Here is a 17353-nt window from a genome sequence, read left to right on the forward strand (position 1 = left end):
TGCAGAGGCTCAGAGGAGTGATGCACATGAGGGAGGGGTATAGCCAGGGAATGGAGGCTGGAAGGGAGAGCAGGAACTCACTTGGTGGTGGTAATTGATTATTCAGAACTTCTTACCTGAGTATTTGGACAGACATCTTAGTGTCTTGTCTTCCTCTTCCTCCTAGCAGCCTGCGCTCTAGGTAACTCCTGGGCAGATAGATCTCCTATATGCAGATATATCAGCATGATGACAGATGATAACTCTCAGTGGTCATATTGGCCAGGACCACCCTTGTACTCATTCTGAATTTGTCTTTAGATTGCTTTCAGGGGAGTTGACTGGAGTTCCCTCGGTTGTCTAAAGTAGTGGGTTTATTAGTTGTCATCATGGTTTATTTTCTTCCTTTCCTCCTTTCCTTTCTTAGCACTGTCTCTTTAGACATTGTGAGTGTTGGTGTTTTCAAAGACTATCACTTTGTAGTCTTAAGACCCTATCTTGGTGGTGCTAAGTGTTTTCTGACTGCACTTCATTCTTGTCTTCAGTCTCCCCTTAAGTACTGTTGAACAAAAAATTGTTTCCACCCCACTCTAACTCCATAATTTTTTGCTGAATTGAAGTTTGTCTTTGACACAATGACTTCACAGATCCTTGCTTGAACAGTATTCTTTCTGAAATTGGTATATTGCATTTTGTTTTCTTTGCTTTTACTTGTGTAATGAGTGGCATGCACCTTAAAATGTTGCTTCTGTGGGGGGTTACTTTACTTGTATGTAGACTAAATTAGTGAAGTAATAGCATGCATCAGTTGAAGGTAGGGGAAATGATGTCTCTGTGACTAACTTGTTGCCTCCACCCATATTATCTTTTTCTTCTTCCTTTGGTCCCTCTGCCAGCAAGAAGTTGTCTCTGTTTTCAGTGAGCTGTGCTGGAATAGAAGGAGAGGAAAGCAGAGGGGAGAGAATAGAGAACTGTGTTGATGATGCTTATGTAGCTGTGTGTGTCTGGAGAGTGAAAGGCTCCATTCATGGGCAGTCATTGTTACTGTCCTGCACACACTCAGTGAAGAGGTTGCAGATAAGTTTGAAGTCTGCCATCTGGTCTGGCACAGTTCAGCATCACCCCCACCCCTCTTTATGTCTGTAACCCAGTTTGCACAGCTGAGAGATTCTGCTCATACAAAGATAATGCAAAATTTAGCTGGTAACACTACATGATTTAATTGCATTTTATTTTTTAGCTTTTACTTAAACTCATTGTAGATTTATACTTGATGTATGAGGGGTAAAAGTCATGAGAAGGAGAGAATGACCAGTGCAATAAAGCCACATGGTTTTGCTTCACTTGACAGAAAAGGCAGTGTAGAGTAAACATTAATATTTCTTTCAGGGTAAAAAAGGGAGCTTTAGAGGTATCACAGTTAGTAGCAATTGTCATGTAAGCTCAGCACACATAAATAAATCTGTACTGGCTAAAAGATCCTGTGGGATAAAATGAAAAAGTTGAAATGGACATAAGGGAATAATAAAGTCTGTGTTTCATAGCAATTTTGTTATAGTTCTTACATGGACATGCTAGCATTTCATTTGCCTGTGCAGCAATGTAACACAGAAGCTTTGCTACCCATTTAAAATTATTGAGGGTCCTGTTTTATGTATGAAAAGGCAGTTAACTGTTAATGTATGCAGACAAATAAACTGATGATATACATGGTCTTTGTTAGGCAACGGTGTCTTAAAATAGAGTCGGACTGCTGAATCTCATCTGTTATTTGTAGGTGGTGGAAAGAAGAGTTATGGTCTGTTTTAGCTCTTGCAGGAATAGAGCATTATTGCTTTTGTATTTTGGGAGCTTGAAGTTTGAGTACTTTTCCTTATGGCCCAGGTGTTGTGTGGCTAGCAGATGTGAAGGATGTTAGACTCCAACTTGTGAGAGTAGTCACAGATCAGCAACAAACAAGGCATGGCAGAGGTTTGGTTTGTATTTCTTCTAAAGACTTAAAAAAAAATTCATTTTCTGCCAGTTGTGTTATGTCCTTAGTTTAGAAACAAAGTCTGTTCTGGAGCTTTTCCAGTTCCGCTTTTCCTAAGCTGAAAATAGTCAATGGAAAGACTTAATTTGAAACACAATTAGACCATTTCTTCCTCTTTCTTTTTTTTCCAATTATTAGTCACAAAGTGTTCTTTTATAAGTCAAAAGCAAGGGAAAATTGTGCTTATCTGTCATCCTGAAACATTACTTTGGCTTCCAGTTTTGTTGGCATAAGAAGTGTGAACCATCCATTTTTCAAATGTTTTTGAAATACATGTAAAATGACTCCTCATTTGCCAGATTTTTGGAAGCTTTCAAAGCATTCTCTGAGATAAACATATGATTTTATAAAATATAAACAATATTTATGTATTTGAAGTAAATAATCAAATGTGCTTGGCTATGCATAATCACCATATATTGCACTAGAACTCAAGGATTGCTAATACACTCTTCCCAATGCCTGCAAACCAGCACATAAACGTTTTTTCATATTATACTTATGGAATCTGCAAAGGAAATTATGAGAAGGGATAATTTTAATTTTTTTAAAGCATTTTCAGTTGAGATCCAAAGGAGGCATTCTAAAAGTTTTGTTTACTGCACATCATGGAATGGTAGGTTTCAAAAATTGGTGTAGATAGATTTAAAATACATGAAAGGGAAACAAGAATTTAAACACTATCCTTGCATTGGTAAATCTTGATTCTCCACTCAGTGTATCTGACTTATTTTATAGCTATGGACCCAAAATTTATCCTTTAACTTTTCCACATAGGAAATAACTAACTGAAGTGTAGCAGAAACCACAAAACATGTAAGAATAGTTTCTCTTCAGTCAGCTTTGCCTCACACTGATGAAAAAGCTTTAAAATTCTCTCCTGGGAAGGAACAGGAAAATAGACAGTGTAATGTATGCTTGAGTCTTCTTTGACGCCACTGGCTGGCAAGGCTGGTGTTCACTCAGAAATTACAGTTAGGGTGTACTTTGTTAGTGTAAATGTGAACACCAAAGGCATTGGCTCTGAATGCACCTAAATACACTGTTTGTTTGGGATTTTTCTGTGAGGTTGGAGTCTTCTGTGGACAAGCAACTGAATGACTCATTCTGCTATACTAAATGCTGTATAAATAAGCTTACTTAAAAATTAATCTCTTTGTTTTTAGGCCTATTCCATACCACTTCAGAAAAATACTTGTGTTTATGAAATGATTTTTGAGGACAAAATTGTACCATTAATACAGAAAAGCCAAGAAAGTGGTTGTTCAGAGGTTCTTTCTCTTTCCAGATTTGTCTGCAAGAGGAAAAATACCATAGATGAATGATGAAATAAATCTAGGCAGCACACTCTTGGAAATACCCACTAGACTCGGATTGAGAAATCAGAAGTCTTGCTTTATGATGTTACCAAACTTTGCTGAAAGTGTGCTGCAGGGGAGTTGTATGCATTGATTGCAGTTTGCAGTAAAGATATCACTCTACTAGCGATGGTTAATTATGGAGCTTTTAAAACAGTCAGTTTCCTTGTGGATACACCATTCTTTTTCTGCAACGTTTGATTGGATTAGAGATCTGAAATACTAAAGCTGTAGGAAGTTAGAAACAGATTACTTGTTTGTCATTGTTTCAGAATGCCAAAGAAGAAATTTAGGACAGATGACAAAAATTAAGACAGCCACCAGTTGTGGAACATTAAACTCTTAACAGGAGGAAAGAATTTGTTGTTTTCCGGAATTATGTTGCTCCTGCTTTAGTTTCTCAGTGCTTATTTTCCTGCTCTGAGGTTTTAATAAGAATAAACTGTAACCCCTTTTGCAACAATTTTTTCCTAATATCTAATCTAAACCAGCTCTGGTGCAACTTGAGGCCTTTTATCTTGTCTTATCTCGTGTTACTTGCAAGAAGAGACTGTCACCCACCTGTCCACACCTCCTTTTAGGTGGTTGTAGAGAGTGATAAGGTGTCCCCTGAGCCTCTTTTTTGCTAGGTTAAACAACCCCCTTTGCAAAGGAGAGCAGAAAACAGATATGTTTAGCTAGATGCTTATCATATTGTGTCCATATGAGTAAGTTCCAGATGAATACATAATCATAAAGAGATTGGAAAAACATTTTCAGTGCTCCTTCTCCATCCTTGGATCAAAATTACAAAAATAATTTTAAATCTTTAATTCTTGAGTTCTCTTTTGGAAACAGCGGATTCTAATTCTTGAAGCTGGAGTCTGTAGAATTCAGTGTAGGGATGTAGTTGAAATGGAAGCTATAGTAATCTTTTCAACAAAGTTTTGCAAGCATATAGCTTTCAATTGAACACTGTATACTTCAGTTTCCCTGGTTTTTAGTTTGTTTTTTTAGGGTCAGAGAATGCATTTTAAAAAGGATTTTGTAATGTTTCTCAACTGTGATATTAAATCCAAAATAGTGGCACAAGAGTGCCACCAGCTGGTTTAATAAAACACGTGTATTTATTAAACGTAGAGTTTTGCAAGAAATGTAGCAAGATAATTACATGCACAAGTCCTCAGTGTGCTCTTACTGCCCCTTTTTTGGTACTAAGGTAAGTTATTCTGCTGTACAAACTTTGAGTGAATTATGTCTTTGAATGTAAGATAGAAAACTTCCTTTCTTGTTAAACACTATTTAACATGTTTAAGGCATGTGAACAGGAAGATAAAATACTTCAGAAGATCACTAGGTCATCTTTCTTACAATTCCCACCCCAGTTGTTGATCATTATTTTTAAACTGTCAGTATAAATAACGTATGTGACACCTTTGAGACTGTATTGTACTGTTTTTAAATTCTGGATGCCTGTTTTCTCAGCCCTTACCTTAGAATCAGAGGAATTCGATGCAACTCAGCCTCTTAACGATGAAACTTAATCTTTCTAAATTGATAACACTTTTCTGTACTAAGTGATCATCAAACATTACAAGAAAATAGATCAGTGTTCAGATTTTGCAAAAATATGCAAGTGGAATTGAAGAAAGGAGGCCATGCATATACAGCATCTTACTTGAGAACCAGTGGGCTCCTGCCGTGGCAAGATGGGCTACATGGCATTCATGCTTCAGATCTTAGCTAGGCAGCTCAGCTCATCACCTCTTCTTAAAGGCGTTTCTCAAAATCCAGCCATCAGCTCTTTTCTGTAAAAAATAAATCTAATATGCTCTATAATCCAGTGATAGTTTAGTTTATGGAATTGGAATTGGTTTTATATCCTAGGTGAATATTAGGTGAGGCACTGGGGGAGAGACAACTTTGTTGTCTCTTTGTTGTTAGAGCTTGAGTTCTCATTGTTGTGGCAGAAGCAGGTGGAAGAACAGATGCTTTTCATGGTGGAAGACTAGAAATGTCTCTCTAGGAGTAATTAATGTTTTGGTTTTCCTGGATTTGATTGCTGTTCTTTTTAGTCTAGTGAAGTACCGGGGCAGAGAATTAGGTTAATTTGTTTGTCAAGATCAGGCATTTATATTGTCAGGGGTTTAATACATATTTCAAATCCTTATGTAGAGAGGAAGAGTGGGCTATCTGGATCCTCTGTGTGAACCATTGTGATTGTACCATCTAGAACAAAATAATAAAATATTTATCTTCCCCCAAACAATGGAATATCCTAGGAGCAACATCTGTTTGCCTCAAAGCTTGATGTTTGAGCTGAAGTCTTTCTTTGAAATTGACTAAATGCTTTAAAATTGGATTGCGAAAGTAACACATTGTTCTAAAATGAAATTTAATTTATCTATTAGTTTGTGCAGGCCAAACATTTAAACATTTTTGTATTTTGTGTGTAGTTACTGTTTAGCTGGGCTATAATTTCTAGAACTTGGTCTTTCCTGTTGCTTTGCTGCTTCTGCTCATTCTAACTTTTGGGTATGTGCAGTACTGCAGAATTTGTTATAGGGTAGGAAGAAGCCCTGCACAAAAAATGTCTGGAAAAGAGCTATTGCCTTCCTGTTTCTAGGCATGTGAGATCTGCAGCTCCAATTCACATAGGCAGTTGTCATCACAGTGGTGTTCCACATTGTACTGGTCAACCCCTATTCCCGTAAAATATCATTATCAAAGTGTCAAGTGGCTGTTATGTGGTAAGAAGGATATGACATTCCCATTTTTGGGTGGAATTTCCTTGGTGGAGATAATGTTATTAAATACAGGATAGCAGCAGCCAAGATGACTAAGAAGGTTAATTGGCCTACCTTGACCTTCCCTGTTGGAGAAATATTCTCCAGCAAATAGTATTTCCTTTAAGGAGAGATTCAATATCCTGTATTTATTGACACTATTGTTGGCTTACAGGCTAAGACAGAAGTTACCAAACTCTTTTTAAGAGGAGGCTGCAAGTGTACATTGTCGTATTCCTTCTACTGCAGTGCTCCATTCACCAAGAAAGTGATCCATATTAATCAGTGCATGATGACTGACAAGAACTCTATGAAGAAACTCTTAAAAAAATTTCCTTGAACTTGTCACTGGGTTTTTATGTATACTTTTGGGGTTTGGACTGAGGCAGCCCATTTTATTCTGCAAGTTGTGTAGCAGTACGTTGTAAAGAGACCATCCTAAACTGACTCAGTGGGAAGTTAGAGCCTCTGTGTAAGAAAGAATACAATTCAGCATGACTGTGAATAATTATACCAAGTATTACAAACCTTCAGTGTAGTTTGAGCTGGGCAGCACTGCTGTGTGTCTAAAACATATGATATAAATACAGACAGTACTTAATATGCAAGCAGAAAAATAATTTACTCTGTAACATAACCTGTGTCTATATTAGTAGCTAAACACCCAGGTGGAGCTTTGGCTGGAGCCTGGTTTTAATTTCAGATGCTGTGTAGAGTCTTCCCTGAGGTGCAACTTTTAAAGCCTCCTTGAGATCCTAATTGCTCATCCCAGCATGTGGCAGTCACATAAGTAAACTCTCCCTGCAGGAATTGTATTCTCCAAAGTATTTGATATTGCCTTGCAGGAAGTTTTGGACGTGGGCTCTTCATTTTTTTTTATACTATACCTTATTGTGGCACTGAAGAAGAGGTGAGATTCTGTATTGCTAATTACTAAACAAGAGTATAGTAGGCATGGATAGTTGTCATGCCTTGTTCTGTATAGTGTTGAAATAAATAGGGCTGAGACAATTGTAACCACGTGAGACAAAACTTGCAGGATGGTGGTGGTACACAGGTTTACTTCATGCTCGTTTAATTTGTTTAAATGCTCTTGTTAAGTGCCGCAGTACTAGTCTGATTTCCTTAGCAGACTGGACTGTGTGGTTCTGCAAATCGCTGCATGATGATGGTTTTGTTGCCTGTAGCAGGTGCTGGAGAAGATAATCACTGGGATCTGTCATTACCTGATTTCTGTCTTTTCTCTGCTTGCTGCTTCCCCTTTACTGAGTTTGCTTCCCATTTTGAAAACAGATGAAAATATATTTTCTGCTAATTTATCTTCCCAAGGGAAGCACGGGGATTTGTGATTTTATAATTTGGACTATACAAGAGAAGAGAGACTCAAGTCATTTAAAAAAAAAGGGCGTGAATTTTAAGTTAGGTTGGTTTATTGTTGTGGAAATATCTTTCTTCTTTAAGAATGAGACAGCAACTCACATAGAAAGCATAAAACTAGGATGTTTTTCATCCAGATGACCAATTTATAGTGGCTCTATGTTTGTGTAGTGAAAGTGGAATGTTTCATTTTAGAAGACTGGACAGGATTTTGAAAAGCATTGTAAGAGTGTGTTTTCTTGCTTTTAGAGTTCTAAATGTCTTTACAAATAAGTTCTCTCTTGCAGAAAGGACACCAGTGGCAGGTAAGCAAAAGTTCTCTTAATTCTGTTGTGTGACATTTTGTACAGAAGAAGATTAAAATAGTGTGTTTTATTAGTGTCTTGTGTAAAAGCACAAATGCTTTTACATCAGTGATTCAGGCTCAGTATTTGGGAATGTTCATGTTTTTATGGGAGGGGAAAAAAGTGATGATGTAGGATTTTTTCTTTTAAACTCTGCTTTATCTTCTGTAATCAAGACACCATAAAATTGCTATACTGACTTCCTTTGACTTATGTTCTTTCTCTTTCTTTCTGCACAAGCACTCCTATTTGGACAGGGAAACCTCCCTTCTTCTGAGAAACATTGCAGGAAAGCCTTCTCATTTGCTGACCAAGGTGATGATGCTTCTTTCTACTGCATGTGACTGTTTCTGTGTAGAAAGAATGCTTTTGGTGTGTGCTATGCTTCTCCACTCCTGCCCTTTCCAGGAACTTCTGCATTTACTTACATGATTTTCCTGATTATCCAGGTGCTTTTAAAAGATTGAATTGTGTTGTATGTTTCTGCAGATTTATCAAAGTGTTCAAGTTCTTAAATACTTAATAGCCACATTAGCAGGTAAAATGCCTTAGTTGAAAAGGAAATGTACTGAACTCAAAGTTCTTTTGTTCCTATTGCCATTCACTAGTTTTGAAAAAAGAAAAGATTCTACTAAAAATGTGGGACTGTTTAGTAGTTTAAAAAGCCATTAGTAGCCTTAAAATAAGTTCTCTTGCTGTATTGAAGATGAACTAGTAAGTAATGGGATATTTTTTTTAACATTTTGAATGTTGACTGAATATAATGTGGGGAGAATATTGTAGTAAGACAGCGGTCTAATAAGCCAGATATGTACAAATCTTGATTATAAATTAATCTTCTTCACAGCAAGGAGGTCACTAATGTACCAAGTGATCACAAATTGTCATTCAATTTGCTAAAAATTACATCTTTTATATGTGTTTCCTTCTGAAACTAGAGGACAAGGGATGGAGCAAGCTATAGGTGTCTGGTGAAAACACAGGCTAGGATGAAGGGCTAACAGTTTCGTGTAGCTGTGGTGTCAGATGGTGCTGATGCTAATACATACTTCAAAAGCATATCTGTGTGGGTATTTTTTAATTCACAGACATTCCACTGAAGAGACCTCAGGGAAGCCTGAAGTAACAAATTCAATTTGGTGATCTCAAAACAATGAGGATGATGTTCACTGGGCATAAGGAGTCTGTATTTAGCAATAAAATTTAGTACTGCTTTACTGATTTTTTAAAAATATCTTAATATTCTTCTCAAGATGCTTGGCATGTATCTTGACAACACATTTTCAGGCTGTCTTCCAGAGGAGTACAAACAGCCAAAAGCAAGTAATCTTCTGCTCTTGTGATTGTTTTGCTTAAGTTTTAAGTCCATACCTCTGCCTTGACCCCAATAGCTCTTGGCTCCCCTGCACTGCCCAACAAAGCAAACAGCCACCAAAACAGCAATTGGCTTGATTGCAAATAGATTAACAACAGCTGTGGCACAAAGAAACCACAATTTTCTTTCATCTCCATGTGTCTGCAAATCCTCCCTTCTGGTTGTTTATATGTGGGATGAGTGTTAGTTACCATAGAGGAAGTTAATTTTAAAAAGTACAGTAAATTATCCCTTTGTGTCATATGACCATGGAGTAGCTCCTCTCAGGTATTCTAGTACACTCCACAGTTAAATGAATTTATAAATCCTTGTGTTGGCTTAATTAGGCTTCACAGCTCTTTGATTCAGGTGCTTTTGGTGAGCCTTCTGATTTCCTGAGGGTAATGTTGGTGAGCTTGTGACTGTTTCGGTACAGCTGTGCCTTCCTCTTCTGACTCCTGAGCACACAGGCTGGCATGGCACTTACTGTTCTCTTCTGACCTCCTGCAAGCAGAAATACCTTTAGCAAAATGATGAAATGGAAGTCCCCGTTACTGCTTAGATCTCTTCAGCTTGTTGTAACATTGGATAAGGCTCTCTATGAGTGAAGCAATCCCAGGAAATGGGGCATTTCCTTGTACCAAGGTGTTAGATCATTTGACTGTAGGATCATATTGCAGGTCTGTGCTGGTGTCCCTGGTGTGTCACCTGTTTCTTACTGTCTTCACCTGTTTCTGTTTCTTCCCCTTCTCTGGTGTGTCTACATCTTATATTGAAACTAGAACCATTTTTGTCCTCTGCTAATATAACTAATTCTAAAAATTCTGGCCGTGGACTAGATCCCTTCTGCATCACAGCCATGCACACACACTGTCTTGAAGTTTTGGGTGATTGGTGCAAATGGAGATGTTAATATGGTGTTCTCTGGTAGCAGGAACCTCTGATTCAGTACAAGCTCTGCAAGGAGGAGATTCCTTGCAAAACATGATTGCTTTTCTACCCAAGGCTAGACTATAGTTGGGAAAATAAACAGTAGATACCTGATCTTAGTCCTTCAGAAGTCAATGCTACTTGTGTATTTATTATCTTCTTATCTGCAACCAAAGAAAAAATTCAGAGAAAAAAAGCAAATACTAAACAGAAAAGAAATTTCTTATTTTTATGCATTTTGTAGGTTGTGTATCTACCTTGCTGACTTAAATAAAATGTGGACATAGTTACTTACCTCTTACCATTTAATTACTGGCTTTTCTAAGTACCTTTGTTAAGTGATGCTCCCCTCCCATTTTGTTTCCATTCCATTTGTTGTCTCTGTAAAAGAGATTAGTTAAAAACACTTAAAAAAAAGGTAAAATAAAACCTCAACCTAGAAATGCGAGGCAAAAAATTTTTTGAGCAAGGTCAGCTCTGCCATTGAATGCATCTTGCACGTCTTTATTATTAAAACACAGATGGAATATCAGAGCAAAACTGCATATTTAGTTGGAAACTGGGGGAGGAAACAGTGTTTGTCATGATATTGCAGAAATCTTAGCTTTATATTTTTTGTGTTATTCTTTCTGGTATTTCAATGTAGGCTAAAATTATTCAAAACTTAAATGCAAAGAAGATCATTAATTTAAGACCATTGCACTGCAGACATATGCATTTTCCATTTTGGTTCCCAATAAGTTTGAATATTTTGGATTAACAGATTCTATACATAAGTATGTTGCCAAGTATTCCTTAAATCAGGTGCAATGTTTTCCATAACCAAAAGTAATCTTAGCTGAAAGCTTTAAAATACAAGTGTGACAGTAGTCCCAGAGTGGTCCTGTTAAGTGAGGAATTTGTTACAATTGGACAATGTTGCATATTGCTACTAGAAGAGAATATCCTTTTCCTGCCAGAGTGGAAATGACTCTCCATTATGTTTTGTGTTTTTACAAAGTGTGTGTGTGTGTGTGTGTGTGTGTGTGTGTGTGTGTGTGTGTGTATCTCCTTGGTGTGTTTCCAAGGCTTGCCTGTGCCTGTAAGGCAGTCCAAGCAGGGAGTGGGTTCTGCTTGAACCTTGCCTGCCGTGCCAGTTCTCCAGGTCAGTGTGTGACGGAGCCGTGTGCCAGCAGCGCTGAGTGCAGGGGACACGGGCGTGTGGCCATGGCAGGGACTGGTGGCTGTAGCGTCTGTGAGGCTGTGACAGCGCAGCGTCCTGCCCTTTACCTGCCTCTTTGGGATCCTTCAGCAGCTCCATCACTGTTGGCAGCATTTGCTACCAAAGGGGAAATAAATGCATAAGGTAGATGTGGTTGGACTGCATGTGCTGGCCTTGTTGGTTGGTGGCACTGAACAGTTTAAATAGTTTGCACTTGCAGTCAGGTGTTTTTGCCATCTGTCACCTGTCTCCCTGTGCAGTGAAAAGAGTTGTTGGCTTATTAGTACAAGCTAAATGACGACATGTGCTTCCTCCTGGATAGAAGCAGTGTTGTTTTCATGTACAGGGGGAGGAGAGACCTGTGTATGTGTCTAAGTGCTGTTATCGGGTGACTTTGATGGGCAGGGGACTGTTTTCTTGGGCCATTAGGAGAGAAACAGAATACATGGTTGTCAGTTTTGGGGAGTTATTAAATTATTTTATTAAGAAATCAAAATGCATAGTTCTTCATCCTTCTCCCATGAAACATTGTTTGCCACATTAGCAGTGATGCAGCAGTGCCCTGAGCTTAGTTTATTACTGCTCAAAATAGTTTAAAATCTTTGACTACTGTATGCTTTCAGACATTCTGAATTTTTGCTGTCTTTTCCTTGCTGTATTTTCCAGTTAGTGAATTCAGACCTCTTTTTATAATTTTTTGCTCATTGGAACAAGTTATTATTTTGATAGTTGTAATTCTGTTTTGTTTTGGGGTTTTTTAATTTAAACTGATTATGTTGAACTAATAAAGTATAAGGAATCATAATCTCTGGACCCACATTAAATTGAGTAGGAAATTAAAAGTAATTGGTACATATTAAAATAGTAAGTCCTTAAAATCTTCTTTGGTCTACATATTTATCTATTTTCCAAAGCATTTTAGGTAATGATGGATTATAAACTTTAAGGTCACCAAAGATATTTTAGCTGTATTGGCACAGGTATATGAGAGGTGACAGCTGCTTTTTGCTTGCCCTGGTGTTGCTGCCTATGCACTGTGGTGAGCAGGTGCTCCTGGTGCTTTGCACTGGTGTACAGTGAAATGGGCTGGAAAATTGTGCTGATTGGGTTAATGAGCAGCTTCTCAAACCCATGAATTAGAGTTTCTCCAAATACATGATAAAATGAGTCTTTTGCTTTTGCTTGTTTCATGATGAATAGGTGCATAGCATCACTTTTAGAAACTGGAAAGTCTTTCATAGAATCACTGAGTAAGCTCAGTTGGAAGGGACCCCCAAGGGTCATTGAGTCCAACTGCTGGCCCTGCATAGGACAACCCCAAGAGTCCCCCCATGTGCCCGAGAGCATTGGCCAAGTGCTTCTTGAGCTCTGTCAGGCTTGGTGATGTGAGGCCTCACTTTTTAGTAACAATTTATTTCTACAGATTGAAATTGTTAATGGTAAGAAATAGGAAGAATAAAAGATTCTTGTTATTGTGGCATGGTTTGTTTTTCATAGAATGCTAATGTGATTTGGCCTTTCTAAGCTATAGAACAGCATTGCTCTTGTGAATAAAAAGCTGTAGTTCCCTGTAGACTCATAAACGCAATGTTCCAGTGTAATTCAGTGCCCAGATAAGGTTTCAGGCTCACATTATTTCTGCTCATGTCAACTTACTCCAACTTACTGCTTCATTTTATTGCAAAGAGTTATATTTCAAGGCAGCATACTGGTCTGTCCAGCTGATGTTTTTTTATGGTGCACAGGATGGTCACAGATGTGAAGAACCAAAAGCTACCAAGAGTGCAGTAAATAACAAGGGAATGTCCTTTAGCAGTTGATATGAATATTAATAATTTATTGAGAAGCCAACTTAAGCTCTCTGGATTTCAGAATGGCTGAATCTTTTACAGTAAAAGCAACTATCTAAACACATGGTAAAGAAACTATGAATTACACCCATAGAAGAAAGCAATAGAGAACTAAATGTTTATAGTATGCAGAATGTTATGGTGAGATGTGGTACTTTGGTCCTGGAGAAAATATTAATTCTTCTTTTTTAAGGATACTGAATATTTTGGAAGGGATTTGTGTGGTTTTCAGTAGACTTGTTTGTGCTAGAGATTTTAATTATGGTTTTAGATATTAATTACCATGAAGATCCACAGTTTAGGATTTTGAAAGTCTGAAAATTCCATATATCATTTTTGAAACAATGGTTGCTTTTTAGCTGCATGTTTCAAATGCAATTTCAACAGGAATATCTGTAATCTCCAGAATTTAAGAAATTTTATTGCTAGTCTTAGAAAGACACAGTTTTCTTTAGCATCAGCAAATAGATTTAAGCTACCTGAATTTTTAATGCTTTTCCAATTGTAATAAAAATCTATTACATAGAAGAGCAAAAGAATGCTTATTCATCTTGTGTCTTAAAATACTTAAAACAAGGAGAAATACAATTTGGATTTAGTAAATTCAAACCTCTTTCTGCAAATGGATTTAACAGTTTAAAATCTTTCAAACTAATGCATGTAGTATGGAATCCTAGCTATAGTATTTGTTTCCCTTCTTTCTGTGTGCTGTTAAATTCGGGTACTTCTTGGCATGCTGTTTGTGTTTTATGTTGATCAACCAAAACTCTCTTGGCTGTACTCCATTGTATACTCTTACTGAATATGTATCGTCCCAAGCTATGACTGTAAATATATAATATGCCAAAGTATTTAGTAGCATAAGGGTATTTACAGTACAGGAGAACAGAGAAATGTCTATACAAAATATATACCTCCACTATGTTCCTTTGGAGTTAATGGCAGTTGTATCTCTAAATATAGGAACACTTTCTGTCTTTAAAAGTAATGCTTTTCATCATCACTAGGAAATAGTTGGACATTTATAGATGAGCAAATCAGCATTTCAGTTCACTTTTTAAAGCATGGTAGCCTCAAAGCTACTGCAACCTGACTGAAGTTTGTGTTAACTGGAATTGTGTGTTGTGTCCCCATAGGAGGAACAGGCTGCTAAACTGAAAGCTGAGAAAATTAGGGTTGCATTAGAGAAGATTAAAGAAGCACAAGTGAAAAAGGTGAGTTAGTTATACCCATTTATAAGACCCTTATTTTATTTTTTTTTCACCTGGAAAATGCAGGCAAACTTCATTTGTATCTATTAGCCTTAAGTTGCCCTTTATAAAATCAGAACACTATAGTGTTCTAATCTTTAGTGGTAATGTGCTTTCCCATCTAGACTGGACCTAATCAGGAGAAGCCTAGGATATGGAATAACATGATGTTTTTCTTAAGGAATAGCTTGTTTTTCAGCTAGTGCTCATTGTGAAGATTTTACCAGCTTCCACCCAGAACTGAAATGAAGGTCCAGCCTCCTGAGATTGTTCTTGTATGTTCTGCAGTCGCATGTTTAAAATTTGTACCTGTTTTCTTCATAGCCTTTTCTTCACAAGCATTTTCTCATTATGCATAGCAGGATTTGCCAGTGCTAAATTGAAGAGAAGTATTCCAGACTAAAGACAGAGGTTACCAAATGGAGAAAGCCTGCTGCCATTACTTGATGTACTCTCAAAGAATACAGAATGCCCTGCAAATTTAGCATTTTTGTTTTATGACAGGAGTTTTTCAATAGCTTAAAATGCCTTTTTCATTGATTGTTTCTGGATCAAAAGCTGAAAAACTCTCTTTGCTGGAAGATGGAAATTAACAAGTCAATTGTACCAATGTATTACAGCTAGAGGTTTTATCTTTTCCAGCTGAACAAGATGTAAAAATGGAAAAAATAATGATTGGCAAAAAGAATGTTGTTTTAAGTCTTTTGATTGGTTTAAAAAAAACGGCTGCCTATGAAAAACCGTTGTGTTTTAAAAACAGGTTTTTTTCACACTGCTTCATATTCCCCAGAAAAGTAAGGTTTAGTATTGCTGTATTGTTTACATAATAACCATTTTTAGAAAATACTGTAGGAAGCAGGCAGAAAGCTTAAACTGCACATCTGAAAAATTCTGATTCTTTGTAAGCTTGTGCAGAGCCCTATATCTATGTTTGTTCTACCTAGATATTGTCTGAAAGACACTTTATTATCAGGACACTGCAGCAGGAAAGATTTTTTTCCTTCTTAACACACAACTGAAGGACTTTCTCGTTGTGTTGGAAAGACCTTTATATTTATTTACTTGTGCTGTAGGAGAACAGTGTCTTGTTAATTGGTAAAATTGTCTGTGGTAAAAATATCTACCCATCATTTATGACATCTTACATTTTCAGGGAATGTTTTGATTGAATTTTATGCTACTGTAAGAAAATCTTAGAGGAATAAACAAGATCTTAGAAACCTTATTTTTATTTGAAATGTGACAGATTAATCTTCTTTTTGTTTTCTTATTTTTCTGCTTAACAGTTGGTGATCAGAGTCCATATGTCTGATGACAGCTCAAAAACAATGATGGTGGATGAGAGGCAAACAGTGAGACAAGTCTTAGACAATCTGATGGATAAATCACATTGTGGCTACAGTTTAGATTGGTCATTAGTGGAAACCATCTCTGAATTGCAAATGGGTAAGTAATAATTATAAGCATTTCTAATTCTTATTCATAGATGCAGCAGTAGTCTGCATTCTCAGAATGATTTAAATACTTGTCTTCATAATGTTCATCATCGTGTTCATTAATGTAGTAAATGCTAATTCATGTAATAAAGCTCATGATTGAACTTGTTTCAGAATGATCTGAAAATTCTACTTCAGGGTGTTTAAAAGAATGAGAAAGTTGGTCCAGTGGTTTCCCAAAGATATCTCCTTCTTTATTTTGCAATGAGGATTTTCAGCTATTTTCTACCATTTCAGTAAATTTTTCTCTTTTTCTTTATGCTGTTCTCTTTTGTCTATTTTCAGTATTCTGAAGTTCTAGCACTAGTGGTAACTTTTTCAAAGCTCAGAGCTTTGAGAGTCAAAGCTCAGAGGTTTGACTGAGAACCAGAGTTCTCAGAGGTGTTGTTGATGTCATTTATTGAGTGACAGAGATCATAGGAAGTAGAAGTGTCAGTTTTTAGACTTCTTTACAATATCTGTACTAGCTATGGATATTCTGCATTTCAGAAGCATTTTCTTTTCCTTCTGATCATTGCCCACTACTTTTTGATACTTTATGAGTGAGATAATCATTGGGGATGTAGAAAGAAGTATTGTGCCAAAAAAGGTGCCTGATCCATTCCTCTGGGAATTATGTAGACCAGAGAACACAAAAATGTGATAACCTTCTTATTTGTGCTCATAAACTTTGAAATGTTATCATTTGAGTCTGCAGTGTTCCTGCAGGATGGTAGGCCTTCTCAGATTAAAAAAAAAAAAATTAAACATTTCATATGTTGATGGAACTATAAACTTGAAGATACAAGTCCATGCTGAGTGACTGGATGTAAAAAAATGCCGCTTCCAGGCATGCCTGGAAGTGGACTAAGTTCTTTTAGTCTCTTAGCAATAAACTTCTCCACTGTAGTAGATCTTGAACTCTATTTTCTCTGCATAAATGCCTTGTCTCTTAGAAATGACTACAGATTAGTTTCTATCACAAAATGCAACAGATTCCAATGTATTTGCTCACATGTTATTGTTCCAGAACGAATCTTTGAAGATCATGAAAATTTAGTTGAAAATCTCTTGAACTGGACAAGAGACAGTCAAAACAAACTAATGTTCGTGGAACGTATAGAGAAATATGCACTTTTCAAGAATCCACAGGTAAGCCTGCGATTTGTGCTGAATGTGTGTGTGGCTGATGGCAGTTTCTTACTTTTTTGATAGCATTTATTTCTATACTTTCACTTTGGTACTTGTGTATGTGCTAAAATGCCAGGCAACTTTACACTTCAGCACTATGTACATCCACAGTGTTGTTGGCACAAAGTCAATCCTTAAGAGGCAACCATGAGCCGAAGCAATCTGTTTGCTAATGGGTTTGTGAGTAGTTTTAATGCACATGAAGGCAGGCAGTTTCCAGAGATTTACACCCATGCTTAATGCTGCT

The 17353-nt window shown here is 37.0% G+C and overlaps 1 protein-coding gene across 2 annotated transcripts in view; it reads left to right on the forward strand.

Moving 5' to 3' along the window:
- The window catches only part of RAPH1 (Ras association (RalGDS/AF-6) and pleckstrin homology domains 1), a 79162-nt gene that overhangs the window by 39736 nt on the left and 22073 nt on the right, over positions 1-17353 (forward strand). The window contains exons 5-8 of one of the 2 annotated variants that reach the window (XM_064717737.1): positions 8096-8170; positions 14327-14404; positions 15727-15886; positions 16946-17067. In XM_064717737.1, coding sequence (XP_064573807.1) covers positions 8096-8170; positions 14327-14404; positions 15727-15886; positions 16946-17067 — 435 coding nt within the window. The remainder of the gene's footprint in view (positions 1-8095; positions 8171-14326; positions 14405-15726; positions 15887-16945; positions 17068-17353) is intronic. The other variant, XM_064717738.1, reaches the window with a different exon arrangement.

The sequence above is a fragment of the Zonotrichia leucophrys genome, chromosome 7 (assembly GCF_028769735.1).
Source record: "Zonotrichia leucophrys gambelii isolate GWCS_2022_RI chromosome 7, RI_Zleu_2.0, whole genome shotgun sequence".
NCBI classification, from domain to species: Eukaryota; Metazoa; Chordata; class Aves; order Passeriformes; family Passerellidae; genus Zonotrichia; species Zonotrichia leucophrys.